At 43.5% G+C, this 18,422-nt stretch overlaps 2 protein-coding genes across 4 annotated transcripts in view; both read right to left on the reverse strand.

Annotated features, from left to right (window-relative positions):
- PHLDB2 (pleckstrin homology like domain family B member 2) overlaps window positions 1–2,561 on the reverse strand; it is a 200,518-nt gene extending 197,957 nt beyond the window's left edge. For 2 of the 3 annotated variants that reach the window (XM_081139351.1, XM_081139349.1), the window contains exon 1: window positions 2,339–2,561. The gene's annotated coding sequence lies outside the window, so the exon portion shown is untranslated. The remainder of the gene's footprint in view (window positions 1–2,338) is intronic. The other variant, XM_081139347.1, reaches the window with a different exon arrangement.
- Window positions 2,562–6,187: 3,626 nt separating this feature from the next.
- PLCXD2 (phosphatidylinositol specific phospholipase C X domain containing 2) overlaps window positions 6,188–18,422 on the reverse strand; it is a 44,635-nt gene continuing 32,400 nt past the window's right edge. Inside the window, exon 4 of the mRNA XM_081137940.1 lies at window positions 6,188–12,534. Within this exon, the coding sequence (XP_080994066.1) occupies window positions 12,375–12,534 (160 nt within the window). The 3' untranslated portion in view covers window positions 6,188–12,374. The remainder of the gene's footprint in view (window positions 12,535–18,422) is intronic.

Consider the following 18,422-nt stretch of genomic DNA (forward strand, 5'->3'; position numbering starts at 1 on the left):
TGATATGAGAGAATGTTGATGGTTCCTCCTGCTTTAAGTCTCCTTCTGCCCAAATCCCTTGGATTTAGCGGAGTGGACATTAGCTGAGGTGAAAGGACATAGCAATTACATTCTTGAGTTCCCAGATAAGGATTGGGATGGTGTCATTTCTTTCCCTGGAACTAGTTCAGATGTACTTCAGTTGGGCTCATGAATTTGCATCTCCGGGATATAAAGAGGCAGAGATCTAGCCTGAGAACTGCCTGGGCTTACTTAGAAAATATTCCTAATTACTCAGGAAGACTCCAGTGACTGCCACCACTAGGAATATTTCCCTTTGTTCCCCACCTGTTCCTCCTCTTACTTCCTCTCAAAGAAGGTCAAGTCCAGTCCAGTGCTGGCCTTTTGGTTCCAGTGGCACCCAACCGGCCTGGGTACCGCACATCCAAGGACCGGTGGAGAGCCTCTGACTTCGTTAGTCAGCCTTGCTCCCCTCAGCCAACCCCACCCCAGTGTACGCCCCTGCATGTGCTTAACCCGGTGACCGCGTGGGAGAAGCAGAGGGTGGAGAGCGAGGCAGAGCTGAGTAGAACCCTGGCTCAGCCTCTGACAACTGCAAACTTGGGCAAATGAATTAACTTCTAGTTTCTAACTTCCTAACATGTAAAAGGAATAATAATATCTATGTAGTCTAGCCAAACCAAAAAATAATCTCCCCCCACTTCATACCTAATTTGCATAAAATGGGAAGGAAAACTGGATATATTCTCAGGGCCCACCGGAGTTTTGGCCTTGAGCCAGATGCTGCACAGAAAGAACAGGTAAGACCTGCGTGCCTGTCCCTAAGGCAGCCTGCGACGTGGTGGGAAACTCTGGCCCAGTTATCTGAATGCCCCGACATCCTTCCCCCTCTGCAAAACCACCTCCATCACTCACGTTATCTACAAACATTCTCCGGAAACTGGCCAGACAGGACTTAATATCGTCACAGAAATCTACCAGTTTTCCATGATTCTCCACCGCATTCCTGGGGGTTAGCCACACGCTCGCTCCAGATCCCGCACGGGGTTCGTGCCTGTGCCACGCTCTGCAGGGGCCTCAGCGCCAGCCTCGAGTTAACTGCCTGCGCCACATAAACATTCCAGCCACAAACCTCGCCGGAGGGGGTTCACTTCAGTTTCATAAATGATTGGCAAATAGTGTCAAACATTACCTCGTCTAATAGATGGCCAACGCCTTCTCTAAAGGGAGTTCAGAAAAATAAAGAGAGCCAGCAACCATTGCAGAGACCTGACAAGTGAGCATGGTGAAAATCTGATGGCATTTCTAGAGGAGTGACATTCAGACTTAAAGAAGGGGGGATCACATTCATTAAAAATAACATGTTTTCCATAATGTGTAGACTTGAAGGGGAAAGTTCATGTTTTTTGATGGTTACTTAATAATCCTTTTCATCTTCAAAAGTCACTTAATAACTTATCCTACAGTCAGTCTATTTATCCCCTATAGACCTCCATTGGTAGAGGAAGCACTTCCAGAGCCACGAACGCTTATGCCTGAGGCGATATTAGGCATCTGGTTTGTGCAGGAGGCTTGCTCACGTTTGTTTATTGTAGAGATGGGAAGGACCCTGTGGCATTTACTACTCCTCAGATAAAACCGTACTCTGGTCAGAAGAGAATGTGGGCTGTAGCGTCAGAGAAGGGTGTCTCTGCTACAGACTCAGTCAGGCAAGGGCTTCAGTGGCCCTCCACCAAAGGTAGGAAACAGCCCTGCGTCAGTAAATGATTGACCTGGCTGCCCGGGCTGATAAGCTTGGGTAAACAGGCTTGATTCTGCTCCAGCAGTTTCAAGACTTTTAACTCACTAGGTTCCAAAGCAGAACATGCGCATGCCTTCCTGGGAGATCCTATCGGCTAAGGCTCACAGCCCTGTGCAGGAACAGCGTGTTCCTCAGAATTATGTGTGAACTGTCCTCTCGGGTGTATCTCGAAACTGGAAAGAATCCATACGAGCAAAGTTCTGGAACACGGCCACGTTTGCGGAACCCGAATGATAGAAGAATTTCAATAAATCACAAATATGACTTTTTTATAATGAAAGATAAAAACTCCAAACTTTTGAACGGCAATTTTGTAGAGGAACAACAACAATTTCCAAAGGAGAGAGAAGATGGAAGAAAAATACAGCCCACTTCCAGGACATGTGGTTGGACAGACAATTGAATTCTCCAGACACATGCCCACATCTGCCAGATCTCCCTCAGCAGACCATCCTCAGAGGCTCTGGCTACAAGGCTGGGCCAAATGCTTGTTCTGTGATCTTGAGAGGAGGGTTTGTGACCAGACAGATCACCTACCTTGATTGCTGAATTCAAGTAGAATCTTTCGTCAGCTTCCTTCTTGACTTAGCAGTGACTGTTCCAGTCCCTGCTGATGCGTTTCAGAGGATGGGGAAAGGCATCTGCACCGGGCTTCTACTTTTCCCCCAGATTTTCCCTTTCCTTTCCCGCTCTCTCTGGCTCCCGCAGACAGTGGTCACCGGCAGTAACTTGCTTGCAGCCAGGTATGTTGACAGATGTGAAGGAGGGAGCCTGCGCCGGTCTCAGCTGCCTGGTCTGGCCAATCATTACACACCAGGCCAGGCTCTTAGTCCTGCTCAAACCTGACCAGAGATCTTGGTGACAAAAATAGACAGCAGAACTGTGGGAGGCAAAAAGCAGGGTCTGTTAGCTCCTGACTATCCAGAAAAGCAGTTTCCTTGCAATTGGATCTGTGAGGTAGATGAATATATACAGGAAGAAAATACCTCTTATTTCACTCCTTTTAATTTTAGCAATCTCAGAAGGGAATCTGGAGGTCACTTTATCAAATCTTACATTTAATAATGGAGTTTTCTTTTGTTGAATTTCTGTCTGGTGAGAATCATCTGTAAGTTCCTTGAACAAATATGGCTGCTGTTTATTGAGAGTGTACTATATATGTTAGGCCTTTTCTATGGATTACCAAACCTTCATTAAAACCTTGAGATTTTATTCCCATTTAATGGTTGAAAGAACAGAAGCTCAAAGGGATAATGGTCATGAAACAAATAGGTGCTGGAGCCAGGATTTGAACTCAAGTCAGCTTGAAAATCAGTGCCACTGTCAAAGCACTTTCCATGATTCACTCTGTGGTAGGCTGAGCAAAAGTTCCCAAAGATCTCCACATCCCAATCCCCAGAACATAAGAATATGTCGCCTAATGTGGTAAAAGGGACTTTGTAGATGTAATTAAGGATTTTGAGATGGGAGACTGTCCTGGATTATCCAGGTGGGCCCAGTGTATCCTAAAAGTCCTCTTCAGAGGTCAGAATCAAAGAAGATGTGATGAGAGAAGCAGAGTCAGAGGGAGATTGAAGATGCTACTCTGCTGGCTTTGACAATGGAGGAAGGGACCGCGAGCCAAGGAAGGTGGCTTCTAGAAGCTGAAAGGGCAAGGAAATGGATTTTCCTCTAGAGCCTCCAGAAGGAAACAGCTCTGCCAGCCTAGTTTAGATTTCTGACTCCAGACTTGAAAGGTAATACATTTGTGTTATTGTGAGCCACAATATTGGTGATAATTTGTTATATCAGCAACAACAAACTAGTACACACACTTTCAGAAATACTCTTTGTGATGGTGAGCTCACTCTCTCACTTGGCATCCATTCCATGTAAGAATGCTCTTTATTAAGCCACGCTCTCCCTTTTTGTAATGGCAACTCGTGGGTTCTAGCTCTTCCCTGCATACCAGGCACTCAGGGAGGCAGCTGGAAGTGATGGGAGAAGACACCGGGAAGGGACTCAGAGTCCAGATTCTAGTCCCAGCTCTGTGTTAGGCCAGTCAGTCTGGCTCTCAGTTTTCTCTGACTAGTGCCCGGACAAATGTTCTTTGGTCTCTTCCACATCTGAAATCATAAGATTCTAAAATCTCAGTCATGTAACAATTTGAAAATATCTGAAGATATTCCTGTCACTTTTCTCTCAATCTTTAGCAAACTCAATATCCCCAGTTTCTCATGTGATGTAACTTCTGGACCCTTCACTCTCCTAGTTGCCCTTCTGTGAGAAGGCTCCCTTTGCAATCTGTGAGTAGGGTCCAGCCGTCCCTCTGTGTCTGGCTCTGTCACCACCTTCTCTTGCTAGAGCCCTTCTCATGATCTCTTAGGATCCTTTAGATTTGGCTTAGTCAGTTCCTTTTTATCTTATTCTATCCAACCTTGCCTCTAAAAATAGAGCATCTATAGTCAGTAAATACATGTCTTAATTTAGTTTTTGTTTTTAACAGGAAGGACCATGTCTTCCTAGTGCTAGTCTAAATTAGCCACCATTGCTCATGGGCCAATGTTTGAATGATCATCTCACAGGTACTTGAAAGACAGTGGTTTTCAGCTTCTTAAGATCACAGATTTGAGAATCTGGTGAAAGTTATGGATCCTCTACCAGAAAAAAGCCCACACATATCTAAAATTTTGTATATCATTTCAGGGCATTATGGTGCCCCTGATATGGACCACCAACCCTTCTGATGTTGGGGCAAATTAGTTCTACACCCACAAGTTTGTTGGTGAGAGAAGCTTTTGCAAAAGGCAATCCAACATCTTCTTCCAGACACCCTTATAATTCATGGAGGCCTAGAGATGAGACTCCCTGAGCCTGAATTGGGCAAATACCCAGTGAGGATCAGGGCTGGAAAGTTTTTAGGTCAAAAAGCAGAGAAGTTCTCAGGTTAAACAAAGAACCGCTTTCAGTGGCCTCTTTTCGCAACAAGAGCTCTGCTTCTTAGAGCTTCTCTCCACAGAATGAACCCTATTCTTTAGATACTAGGAACCTTAGATTAAAGCCATCTGTTTGCTTAAGGCTTCTCTCAATTGCATGATGCTACTGGACAGAGGCTGACACTTGTGTCCTCCCTCCCCACTCATGCTCTCCCAAAACACTGCCCAGCTGTGCAAACACCCTGGTCTGACCAGCACGATTGTTTTACTGGCGCCTGTCCAGGCCATCCTGGGTGAGGCTAAGGCACATGGGCTTTGGCCACTGTCCCTCCCTTGCAACCTCCCATCCTCTCTGAGAAGGGAAGGTTTCAAGTCTTAAAATAATAATACTCCTCTGGTCATAGTGAGTAGATTTGCAGAGGTGTAAACAAAGAGACATACTGCTGAGCAAGAAGAATTCCTTTGGTAAAAACAAAAACAAAAATCCAGGATATTCAGGCATCTTCACCTCAGGGATTCACAGAAAAGGAATCACTTTCCAAGTTGAAGAAATAGGGTTTGCTTTCTGCATTCCACAGGAATCCCGAAAACATTCTGTGAGACTGAGCAACTCCACAACTTTTTCCCCACTCCCCTGTTTTACTTCAGCACAGGACACCATGGAGAGAGGATGATCTGAGCGTGGACCTCTACAGAAAACATGAAGAAAGTTCCCTTATGAAAAAGTGGGTGATTTTCTATCTTGAATAGCAGTTCATTTATTTAGTTAAGGATATCCAAAAGAGCACAGCCAAAACCAATTCTTGGCAAAAGTGTGCAGTAGAATCAACTCCATTTTTTTTTTCAGTCTGGAAAGGATCATACACGTAGGCCACTTCCATTGCCTCTGCAGAGTAGACTCTTTAAAAAACTTAAGTTTACTTTGAAAGGCAATTTTATATCACCATTGACAAACCCAGGATCCCTTCTACAAAGGGAACGTAACCACAAAATAAACACAATACAAACAAAATGATAATAAATGTTAGCTGGATACTATTGTCTTTTTTGTATTTGCCATATAAACAAGGGCTAGAGAGGTTTCATCACTAAGCTAGGACATGCCTTTCAGATAATCAGAATGGGTGACTAATGCTATTAATGCTACACAAGGATGTGTCCGTCTTTTACCCCACGACATTGTGTGGACCACCAGTGGCATGAATCCCACTCCCTGAGCAATGCATGTTTGGTCCAGTGATTACGCAATTTTCTCTTTCACCATCTGAATTTATCTGCTTTATCTCACATTGCTGTAACTAATTTTTGCTAAATCATTCACCAATGAAACACAATCAACCATGTCGAAGAGCTTGTGCTGGGTGCTTTTTGGAGGGGTTGGCTGCAAAGTCCCCAACCCCACTACTAAGACTAATAGTTACTCTTGAGTATGTATACGGCCAACAATACAATGTGCATACAAAGGAGAAGGGCCTGTCAAGTTTTGTATTTATTATTGGGTTTACGCTTACTTAGGTAGTTCAAGTCAAATACAAGAAGAGACATCATATCAGCATATCGATTGAAATTTTTCAGTTAAAATGAGGTAATCTGGCTTTACAATGTGTTAGTTTGAATTCAGCAGTATAATCCAGGTCACAAGAAAGAAGGAGAGGGAGATATTTGAACAATTATTTCCTAGGGGGGAAAAAACACACATGAAATGTGTATGAATAAGATAATTATGCCACAAAATACATTCCGGAGTATCAAGCAGCATATATGTAAAACTTTAATTCTAACCTTTAAATTGGTATAATTTCCTATTATTATTATCTTGCTTAATTTAGCAAACAGCATGCACCTTAATATAAAACAAGCACAGAGGACAAAATATAGTATCCAACAGGGCATCTTCAGAGTCACGTATCATCTGAATTGACCGAGACTTGTTTTCACCATGACAATCTCTGTACAGTAGTCCAGCCGTATCCGAGGTTTTGCTTCCCATGGTTTCAGTTACCCGTGGCCAGCAGCAGTCCAAAAAAATTAAATGTAAAATCCCAGAAATAAACAATTCATAAGTTTTAAATTGCACAGTTCCGAGTAGTGTGATGAAATCTCAAGTGTCTGCTCCGTCCCGCGCAGGATATGATCCATCCCTCTGTCCGTGTCTCCACACTGTCCTCGCTGCCTGCCCGTTGGTCACGTGGTAGCATAGGTCATCAGATTGACTGTCGCAGTATTGCAGTGCTTGTGTTCAAGTAACTCTTATTCTTCTTAATAATGGCCCCAAAGTGCAAGAGTAGCCATGCTGGCAATTCAGATATGCCAAAGAGAAGCCATAAAGTGCATCCTTTACATGGAAATGTATGTATGTGTAGGAAAAACACAGCATATATAGAGCTCATTACTATCCATGGTTTCAGGCATCCACTGGGGATCTTAGAACATATCCTCTGTGGATAAGGGGGGACTACTGTATTTTTAAAATGCTGATCAGTGAGGTTAAGTATTACAGCTGGCATATATACTATATATATGCATACACAATACAATAATGCATACACAACCTGTATGTAATATTTATTAACTGGGGTATAAATTAGTAAGTATAATAGCAGCAAGGTACCACTGTCTCTAGACTATGTACTAAGATTTAGCATATTGATATTACAGATTCATGACTAAGGTGTTATTAGTGCTATGAACTAATAACAAATGTAAAACAGCAAATGTACAAAGCTACCAAAGGTCTATTTGACTTTTCAAAGTGCTGTGCTTCTCGCTGGGCTCAAAGCTTGAGAGCAAGCCCCCGACAGCTGAATGAAGTACTGGCCCCAAGTTCTGGGCTCCAATCAGGGACGGTTCTAGAGACTGGCTGTGAGGAGGAGGGGCGCCAGATAACGCATTTGAGAAGAGTAAGGAGCAAAATCCACTGTGATAACGGTTTGTTTGGACACCACTGAATGCACATGCCTTTCACTGTAAGTTATGCCGGCACCCTGTGCTTCACGGGAATCAGTAGGTGACAGGGGATGGCCAGGAGACGAGAGAAGTATTTTGTGAAGGAGGTGAGCAGGAATGAGATGGAAAATGCCTCTCCACTAGGGGATTGAGTTCCCAGTGACAAGAAGAAAAACATCTCATCCAACCTTTGTGGCTTAGAAATGAATTTGAAAAGACCTCAGGATAAGTTTTGTTGGAAAAAAGACTAGAACACTGTATCCACTGCAGGCCAGGAGGAGTTATCGTAGAGTTTTCCATGTCTAAGAATGTGCTGTGTCATCACCCACTGCACTGTGTACTGTCGTCTGGCTTAGGGCTAAGTCGGCAACACAGTGACCTTAGCATCTCTATTCCTAGAAAGAAGCTGGGGGACTTCGGGGCAGTAAAGAGCTGTTCAGCAGCATTTGGAATTGAGGGAAAAGTTTCCAGCTAAATCACTCATTTCACAACCAGTTCACTCCTGTGTGTCCCAAGACAATACGTGTGAGTGACAAAGCCATGGCGCAAACAGCAGGAAGCAGCCTGAGGCAGAGGGCCGGGACCTACTGGACAGTTAGCGGCACCTGGAGGGACAGCCATGTCCTATGCCATACAACCGAACTTCCTGTCAGCCTGGAGTTCAATGTCACCAATTTATTCATCCCCTCTTCTCATACCAGGACTACTGGGCGCGTACCTGGGCCAGGCCGCCTCTCAGGAGCGCCCGCTCATCAGTAGATTTCCTTCAGCCCAGCTCATCGCTGTTCACATGGCTGAGGGCGCCGTTGTCAGACGGCTTCTACCTGACAGCGGCGCCTTCGAGAAAGGAACCTAAGCCGCGTCCCTCCACAGCGAACATCTGCAGCCAGCCAACAAAGAACAGTACTGCAGCTGTGGCGGGACCCGAGTCTGTGGGGCGGTCTGGATTTGGGTGTCCCTTTCCTTCCCGGGAAAACAAGTGGCTTCATTTCAGTCTTCATCCCTTCTGTGTCTCCCCCTTTAGCTGTGCGCTAGGCCTGCTAGCCGGGATGGAGTAATGTCTCAGCGCGGAGCACTTTCTTATGGTAAGCTTCAGAAAAACAGAAATAGAAAACCCTTTCTCACCAGAAAACTGCATTTAACTCCAGCATGTCCCACTACACTGTCTTCTTGAACAGGAATGAAAACTTTGTGACATGAAGATGAGGAGATGAAAGGAAAACTAGGATTCTGAAGATCAATTATTACCTGGGTCCAGATCTTGTGCTTTTCTTTGAGTTCATATAAAATCCTGCTTTTCAACTGTGACTTAATGATTCTCAAGAATACAGGGGTGTGGACTCAGCACTAAGGAAAGTAAATTTAATTACTAGAGAGTCTGATACCACAGGTAGATAATATTTTTCGGCATGACCCTTTTAGATCTGCCATCAATTTAAAATTTCAATCCTCAATCATTTATCGTTTTACCCATCTATCTTGACTTCTCTCTCCAAACCTCAGAATGTCTTCTGTATGTATGAGACCACAGAAGTACCTCTAATAGATTCCAAGTTCAAGCCTTTTGACACTGCTCTAATCTAACTGGAACCTGTAATGGTCCCCTTTGCCACGATGTCATGGAAATGTGGCCATGTGACAAATGATCTAGGGAGCGCATAAAAAATTCAGTCTACTTTTCAGAAAACCATGGCCCCGAATCCTAAAGTCCTCTTTTAGATCAATCAAGTATCCTTTTAGCTGATAGTAAGTTACTTCTGAGCAAGTATGATAACCTTGTTTGATCTGAAAGGTCCCCAGAACTTGTGAGAATAAGTGATTTGGTTGGGTCACTGTTTTTATTGGTGGCAGTTGCAGAATGAATCACAGAACTAAAGTCTATTTTCCATCTGTCCCATCGCTGAGTCTCCTGCTTAGCCTTTGGTCAAGGAACAGAATGCATGCATCCCTTACAACATGTCGAGCAATTCTTTCCTGGGGCAGGCATTTTGCTAATTCAAGGGTGTTTATCAAGGGTGAACTGTAAATAACCCCCCTCCTATCTCCTAGACCTCCTGTGCAGAATTTCAAAATGCAAGTCAGGCTGGCCATCTCAAGCAGCATGAAGGAGCGAGCGCCTGCGCTCGCCACGCAGGCAGGACTCCACGCATGCCACTTGGTACCCTGTCTGAACTTCCTGTCATGCTCGATGACTTTTCTCTTGTCATGCAAGCACTGAGGTGCACTTAAATGGTACAACCCAAGTGCAACTATATATTTTAAACTAAAGGAAAAAATCAAGTAAACATTTCACTGAACAGTCAGCAGCCCTTGGTGTCACTGGTATCCTGTGTAGACACCTGTCACACACCTGGCCTCATAGCACCAAGCACCTGGACAAAGCTGAGGCTCAAATAAAACAGAGGATAATAATTCTCCTCTTGCCTCCTAATCTCTTTGCCAAGTAACAGAGGGTTCAAGAAAGGAACTGATCTAGTCCCTAGCAATTGACCATAAATTAAAAACAAGACCAAAATGAAACAATAACAACAAAACCCTGAGGGTACGCCAGGGATTTCAGAGCTTGTGGCTGGAGTTTAATATCAGAATTGAAGGGAAATTGAAAAAGTGGGGGCACCCACTTCCTTACTCCTTTCCATAGAAGGCCCTAAAGAATTTGACAATAAAATCCCAGAAACCTCTTTGGAGAGGAGCTCAAATGCAAGAAAAGGAAATGTTAATGCCCAGAGGCATTTGTGTTAGACCTCCTCAAGCTGTGGAAGCTAAAGGTCAGGGCTGAAATTCCTTTACAGAGAGTAAAGGTTGGAAGACCAAGAGTTGAGGGTGTGCATGTGCTGTCAGTAGCAACTCTAGAATACCCCCTACTACAGGCAGCATGCAAATCCAGCAATGAAAATTGAGAAGTAGAAATGGGAAACTGCTGGGAGGTGGTCCAGAGATTGGTATACATGCACACATCCACCCAGGATTGCATGTTTATCTCTCCTCCTTAAGAATCCAGAAGCTAACACTTCCTTGGGGATTCTTGGGCAGTTCTTAGGAGCACTGAAGTTCACACATCCCCAAGCCCAGTTTTCTTTCTAGCTGCTTCCTTTTCAACCCTCTCCTGGAGGGTATTCCTCAAGAACTGAGAGTTCTTCACGACCCAATTCATCTTCTGCCCCAGTGCGTGGCTCCTGAGTGGCTCCTCAGATCTGGACCATACCCACACGTGCACCCTGCCTGCCCTTAGGATGGAGGAGCCAGGACATCTACAGCAGAGCCACAGGTCACTCACAGTCCTGAGATGCGTGGTCCCGCTAAGGAGGAAGACCATGGCAGCATCGGGCCTGGAGAAAAAGTTCAGGAAGCTCCTTTGTGAGTGCTCTTGAGGTAAGAAGCACTGAAGATACTTAATCTATAAATAAATAAATGAATAAATAAATAAATAAAACACAAGAGGGCTCTTTATGGATAAGCACCTCTTATCAATAAAAAAAACCAAAACCCTCGTGAGTTTCAAAGCCCCCATGCAGTGGAGATTACAAGGCTTAGAACAAGGAAGACATGAGCTGGAAATGTTCCAACACTGGGTACTTCTCACTTGATGACACCGAAGTCATCCTAAATGTCCCCGAGGTAGTCTTGTTTTCAAGGAGTTACAGAATGGCTCCAAACCCACTTGGCATGTCCTCCTTAAATCCATTGCACTTTCCCACGCATCTTGTGTCGGCCTCCACGGTGTCACAGACAAACTACATTCCGTTAGTGTTGTGTCCCATGGCATAGACCCGAGTCCAAGGCAGACAACAAAGAAATGCAATTCCAAGCTCTGGCTTGAAGATCCCACTCCAAAGAGGACTTTGCCAAAATGATGCAGGTGCTTACCTGGCAGCCATTTTGGGAAAAGCTACAGATTTAAATTAAAAAAAAAAAAAAAATTGGCGTGCAACAAACATGCATGTCTATCTGTTGTTGGGCCCCACAATGAAAAGATCTCCTATCCTTGTTCCTTTCACTTTTAAGGGGCCAAAAGAGAGAGAAAGGAATCAATGCTTTGAAACTGGGAAACACATTTCTGACACCAGGGTCAGTATGCACTATTTATCTAAGGATGAAGTTGACCACTTACCACACACTAGCTATGCAAGAACAGCTTGTGGCTGAACTACCTTGGTGATAAATGTCTCACTCTCTCAGGGAAGAAGTGATGACATTCAACATGTCTAGAGGGAACTGGTGCTTGGCTCTTTCTCCCTCAAAGCCCAAGCTTGATATTAGAACCACAGCACAGGGCAGTCTACATGTGCAATGAGCCACTCTTTTGACTGGGAATGCTTTTCTGGTTCAGTTTTCTCACCAAAACTCAACATCCTGGAAGACACTAGGGAACTAGGCCTAGTAGGGGGACACTCAGTACCCCAGTGGATCTTGGAGACTCCATTTCCACATTATATTCAACATCATAAGCCATTGAGGAGATACTGGCCTTGATCTCATGAAATATGCTTTCTTCCCTTGGACTTAAGGTTTTCAAAAGTCTCATTGGGAAAAATGCAATTAAAAGGTCTGTAATTTTATCCAAATGGCTCTGTGAGGAGAGGTAAAAGAAAAAACACCCTCCTCCTTCTATTCACTTCACCATCACTGCCCAGGGGCCATCCCAACAGAAAACCCTTCAGAACTCTAGCCTGGATCAACAAATTCAACATTAAGATAAATGAAAACTTAAATCAGCATTTAGCCAAAGCTCTATCCTCCTGCAGGAGATCATTCAATTCAATGACAGTCGTGGCAAAGTCCACCAGGTCCACGAAGTCAGATGTGATGATGTTGACGCCCATGGCTCCAGGCTTCTGAGTTTTCACCCAGTCCAGGATGGCAGGAAGATTCCTACATGGAGCAGAGTGTTGGGGGAAGAGAGGAGAGAGAGTAGAGTTTAGAAGGATTCCTCCAGAAATGGAAACAAAACATTTCCCAAATATGACAAGAATATGCCAATAAAAGCTTGAGCACCCAGAAGTTTGTCCATTTAAACTTCAGGGACAAAGTGATGCTTATTCTACGAGAGACTTGTGCTTTCAGGGTTTATGTGCTGGAAGAGGAGATTATTAGCCCCAAAGAGATCCATGTGAACAGGACCTTAAAAACTAGTATCAAAAGCCTAATTATTAATAGGTTCTTCAACTTTTTATCATAAAAGTTTTCAAACATACTGCAACATTGAAAGAAATTTAGAGTAAGTATATCCACCATCTAGATTTTACTAGTAACATTTTACTGTACTTGCTCATCACATGGTAGGTTTATCCTTTCATCAATCTCTATCTTATATTTTTGACAAATTCCAACTGCAAGCATCTATGCACATCCCCTGAACACCTCAGTATACATATCACTAACTAGGGTCCCATATTGGTTTTTAAGTTTTCTTTTGACATAAAGTTTATATCCAGTAAAGTGCACTAGTCTTAAGTGTATACTAGTTGTGTTTTGACAAATGTATACACATAACTCATACCCACATCAAGGTATAGAACCTTGTCAGCACTCCAGAAAGTTCCTGCATGCACCTTCCCCTTCAATCTCTGCCCCCATCCTCCCAGAGACAATAATGACACTGATTTTGTTTTTTCTACCGCAGATCAAATTTGCCTGTTCTAGAACTTCACATAAGCCATGCAATATGTATTCTTGTGTGTGAGGCTCTTTCATTCAGCATATGGTTTTGAAATTCACCCATGTCGCTGCATGCATTAGTATTTTGTTCTTTTTAAAAGTAACTGCAGCCCTGGCCGGTGTGGCTCAGCTAGCTGAGCATCGGCCTGTGCACTGAAAGGTCACCAGCTCTATTCCCAGATTGCAGGTTTGATCCCTGGTTGGGGTGCATGCAGGAGGCCATTGACTGATCTCTCTCTCTCTCTCTCTCTCCTCTCTCCCTCTTCCCCTCTCTCTAAAAACCAATAAAAATATATTTTAAAAAATTAAAATAACTGCACAGTATCCCATTGTGTGACTATACGGTAGTTTGTTTATCCATTTTCCTATAGGTGGGTAAACAGGTCATTTCCAGTTTGGGGATATTATGAATAGAACTGTTATGGGTGTTCTTATACAGGTTTTTTAGTGGACATTTATTTTCACTTCTCTTGGGTAAATAACAAGGAGTGAAACCGCTCTACCATACGTAGGTTTATATTTAGGTTTATAAGAAAATTCTTTATCTTTTCCCAAAGAGGCTGTTCCACTGTACATCTTCATCAACCAAGTATGAGGGTCTGGCTGTTTTACATCTTCTCCAAAATTTGGTATTACCAGTCTTTTAAGTTTTTCCCATCTCAGTGGGCGTGTGAAGATATCTCACAATGTTTTAATTTGCAGTTTTCTGATCCCTACTGATGTTGAGATGCTTATCATGTACTTGTTGGCCATTTGTGTATCTTCTGTCCATTTTTTTTTTTTTTTACTGTTTTTCTTTTTCTTTTAGTTATTGTTGTAAAGTTATTTATATATTCTGAATACTAGTCTTTTGTCATATGTACTTTTTGATATTCTATCCTTGCCTGAGCTGGACTGTTAATTTTTTCACTGGAATATTTCAGTGAGCTGAATTCCTTAATGCTGATGAAGTTAACATCAATTTTTTTTAATGGCTTCTGTGACAGACCTAGGAAATGTTTGCCTATTCCCAAGTCACAAAGGTATGTTCTTGTTTTCTTCTAAAAATGTTACAGTTCTAGCTTTTATGTTTAGATCTAAGATCCACCTCAGATTTTCATACATGGTGTGAGTAGGGGTCAGGGTCTGCCTTGTCCATGTGCATATGCAGTACATGTGGCATCTTACCAGACAAATGCTTGCTCAGCTGTCCCACAAACACAGTCTGTCAGTCTCATTTTATACTTTGAGGTCATTCTATGCAATAGTAAGAAGGTATTGCCAAAGAAGCTCATAATTTAGTGACATAAACAATGATGATGATTTAATGTGGTACTTTCTATATTAGTAGTAAATGTAAAATACCCTGGGGGACAGAGGAGGGAGCTATGAAGTATCCTCACAGTTTTGCATCATGGTAAAAACAGCTCCCTAAATATTCAGTAAGTTGAGAATGCTTCAAGGAAGACACAAACTAGGGCTTATATTTTATTTAAGGGACTGGAGATTTTTTTTTTTAGGAAGGATTTGCTCTAGGCTAAAATGGAGAATAAGTGAAGTTTATTATCTTAATGGGCCCCTTTCTCTTCCATGGGGACACTCCTGGGTTGTTGCCTCCTGTCCTTTGCTCCTTCCAAGCTGCCCTCCCTTCTTTGAGCACACATCCTGACTTCTTCTCCTAGGATATCCTACCAAGGCCGTGGTAGCATGTGTCCCTCTCCTCTTTACTTTCCTCTTGTCGTGACAGCTACAAACAGTCCGGGTCTCTTCCCTCATTCAGGGGACTCTACAAATCGCCCATGAGCTAAAATGCAACTCATAAATTGAGTTACATTTTTATATTCCTCCCTGGTTACAACTCAATAGACCACTATCATGAGTCCCATTTTTTAACTGGGACTCCTGACAACATAATAACCTCAATTTGACCTTAACTTCTTCCATTCCTCTGTGCCTCCATTTCTACCTCTGTAAAATGGGAATAATAGTAATACCCACTTCATATAGCTTTGGGAATTAAATAAACACATGTAAAGTGCTTAGAACTGTGCTGGGGACATAGTAAGCCCTATATAAGTGGTGCAAGAGAAGGAATCATAAACGGTGCAGTGTGAGGTAGAAGCATTTGGGGGTTGCAGGTAAGAAACTTTCCTAAAGCGGTCGTCACATCCTGCCGCCTAGGTGGCAAAATGTTGTTGCCTGAGAACAAAGGGCCCCAAATACAGTCTGCTCTTGGAGTCAGAGACCTGGAATACACCGTGGTTCACCGGGAGGCCACAGTGGTTCTGACTCATTCAAGACTTAAGATTGCTAGTCGGTGTTTAAGTATGAAATGCAGGCGCCATCTCCTGGTCATCGTGGGGAAATAAGAATTAAAGGCTCCGCGGCAACTCCAGTGGACTCCAGCCAGAGCCAAACCTCTGGGGATCCCTGAAGCCTGGGCAGAGAAATGTGGGAGAGGCATGTATCTGCAGTCTCAGGTGACAAAGAGCTCTGTGTCAGCTTCAGGTTGCATGTGTCAACCAAGGCAAGGATCAAATGACCAGAATTATGTACAAAGAAAAGGAAATGTAGAACCCACTTTATTTTCTTAACTCCTGACATTTACCGAGATGAGATCAGCAGAGGAGGCTGCGCCAGGCACTGCCGACAGACTGAGGGGCACCCAGTCACACAGGCCGCAGGGCAGTAGGTTGGGAGCCTCCCTGACTTTGAGGCCCGCTCCCCAGTGTTTCTGGGTTTCCTTAGGCAGGGATGACATTCCTATTTTGTGCCAGTTACTGTAGTAGGCATTTTCATGTTAAGACTCTACAGTATTATTTGGTATTATTAACCCAACTTAACCGGTGTGAAAACCCCAGCAAACTTGTCAAGGCCACTCTGTTGTTAAGGGCCTGCATTAGTTTGCTAGGGCTGCCATAAGAAATGCCACAGACTAGGTGGCTTTAACAACTGAATTTGTTTTCTCGCGGTCTGGAGGCTGGAAGTCGAAGATCAAGGTCTCGGCAGGTTGGGGCTCTTCTGAGGCCTCTCTCCTTGCCATGTATATGGATACCTTCTTGCTGCATCCTCACATGCCTTTCGTCTGTGCACATATATCCCTGATGTCTCTCATGTCTGAATGAATTTCCTCTTCTTATAAGAACACCAGTCAGATTGCATTAGGTGCCATCCTAAGTGGCCTCATTTTAACTTAATCACCTCTTTAAAGGCCTATCTCCAAATATAGTCACATTGTAGCTAGCTACTATGAGTTAGGGCTTCAATATATGAATTTTCATGGAACACAATTCAGTCCATACAGGGACCAAGTCAGGCTTGAATCTCAAGCCTCTGATTTCAGTCCGTGTCCCCTTCCAGTCCCAAGGATGCTTTGTCCTCAGGCTTAGGTAAGACTTCCTTTCATTTGATTTTGGTGGGAATGCAAGGTTTCTAATAATCTAGGGAAAGCTATCATACAAATTCAGTCAGGGTTTTATTCATAGCTTCCTTTTAGAATGATGAGTCAAGGAGAACAAGGCCTCAGGTATGGAATTCACTTAAGAGTTGGCAGGGGGTGGGAGGGTGGGGAGGAGTGGTTAACGCTCTGCTGACAAAACCACCACTATGTTTGTAGACAATATACCTTGTCTTTTTTCTCTTGGCTAAGCTGATAACCAGTGGCCAGGACCAGTTTGACAGCACCCCTGAGTGCCTTAGTTTGAACAGACCTTCCAGTGTTGGCACTCAGGAGAAGCCCTGGGACAACTGCTTCTTTCCTATGCTTGTTCAACACCCCAGAGGAAATGACAGCGACAGGCCGTGTTGGTTTAGGGAGCAAACACTTGACCACAGCTGAATTTCTTCCTGCAGGTGATTCGGGGGCCTAGGAATGCAGGATGTGTCCCTGCAATATTCTTGTGACCAGATGGAGTTGGGATGCCCAAGTTTCTTTCCATCTCAGAGACATCTGCTTGTTCCTGGTAGGCGAGGGCTCCAGTGTGCTAGGCTGCCTTGGCTTTGGGCGCAGGCTGCCATTGTTAGCACCAAGTCAAAGGGCCTCGTGCTTCATTTGCAGCCATATTCAAGTTCTAGGAATTTATGACTATGGAAAGCATTGTGACTTTGTGGGTTTGCAGTTGCAACCAGTAAGATCTGACCAGATTTAGGTACTAGTGAGACATTTTCAGGCTAGTGGAGAAGAAAGGAACAGGACTCTTAAACATTTACATCAAGTCAATGCTGAACACGGAAAGGGCAACAGTCCAACAATCTGAAGTTCCGAGTTGAGACATATTATTGATTCTTACCAGCTGTGTGGGCCTGGGCCACTGAACCTTACTGAGCCCCGTCTGAAGTGGGGATGGTGATGTGCCTTCCTGGAGGTTGACTTAATTTAAAAACGAAATGAAACCATCTATAAGAGGGCACTGTATATTTGGAATACAGTATATAAATTTAACTTATCCTTATTTTTACTTATTTATTTTTAAATGTCTTTATTGAATCCAGAGAGAGTAAGGGAGAGGGGGAGAAAGATAGAAACATCAATGATGAGAGAGTCATTGATTGGCTGCCTCCTGCATGCCCCTTGCTGGGGATGGAGCCTGTAACCCCGGCAGGTGCCCTGACTGGGAATCAAACCAAGATCTCCTAGATCATAGGTCAATGCTCAATTGCTGAGCCACACCTGGCCTGGCTATCCTTATTTTTAAATATGCCCTCTGCTGTATTAGTACAGCTCTCCGCACAGACTTTTATCATAGTGATTTTTGCATTGTCTTATAGAAATGTACATATTTATTTTTCCTGAGAGAATGTAAGTTCCATGAGGGCAGAGACTATGCTATTCATTTGGTATCTATGGACCTAGCTGCTCCTAAGTACTCAGTCTTGGTTGAATGAAGAAATAAATAAGTAATGTTAATCTGCAAATTTACCAAAGGTGTGAGAGAAACGGTATGAATACTTGAACATATATTATAAAGAAAGAAAGTTTGTAATTCAGGATCTTTCAGAGGCATATCGCTGGCTTATAAAATACTCTTTTCCAAGCTCAGCACAAGTAATTCAGTCAAGACTCAGTAGAACCACACAAAACGGGGTTTCTGGTTTTGTTCATGGCCATGTCACCGGGAAAGAGA

The sequence above is a fragment of the Miniopterus schreibersii genome, assembly GCF_964146895.1.
Source record: "Miniopterus schreibersii genome assembly, chromosome: 5".
Taxonomy (NCBI): domain Eukaryota; kingdom Metazoa; phylum Chordata; class Mammalia; order Chiroptera; family Miniopteridae; genus Miniopterus; species Miniopterus schreibersii.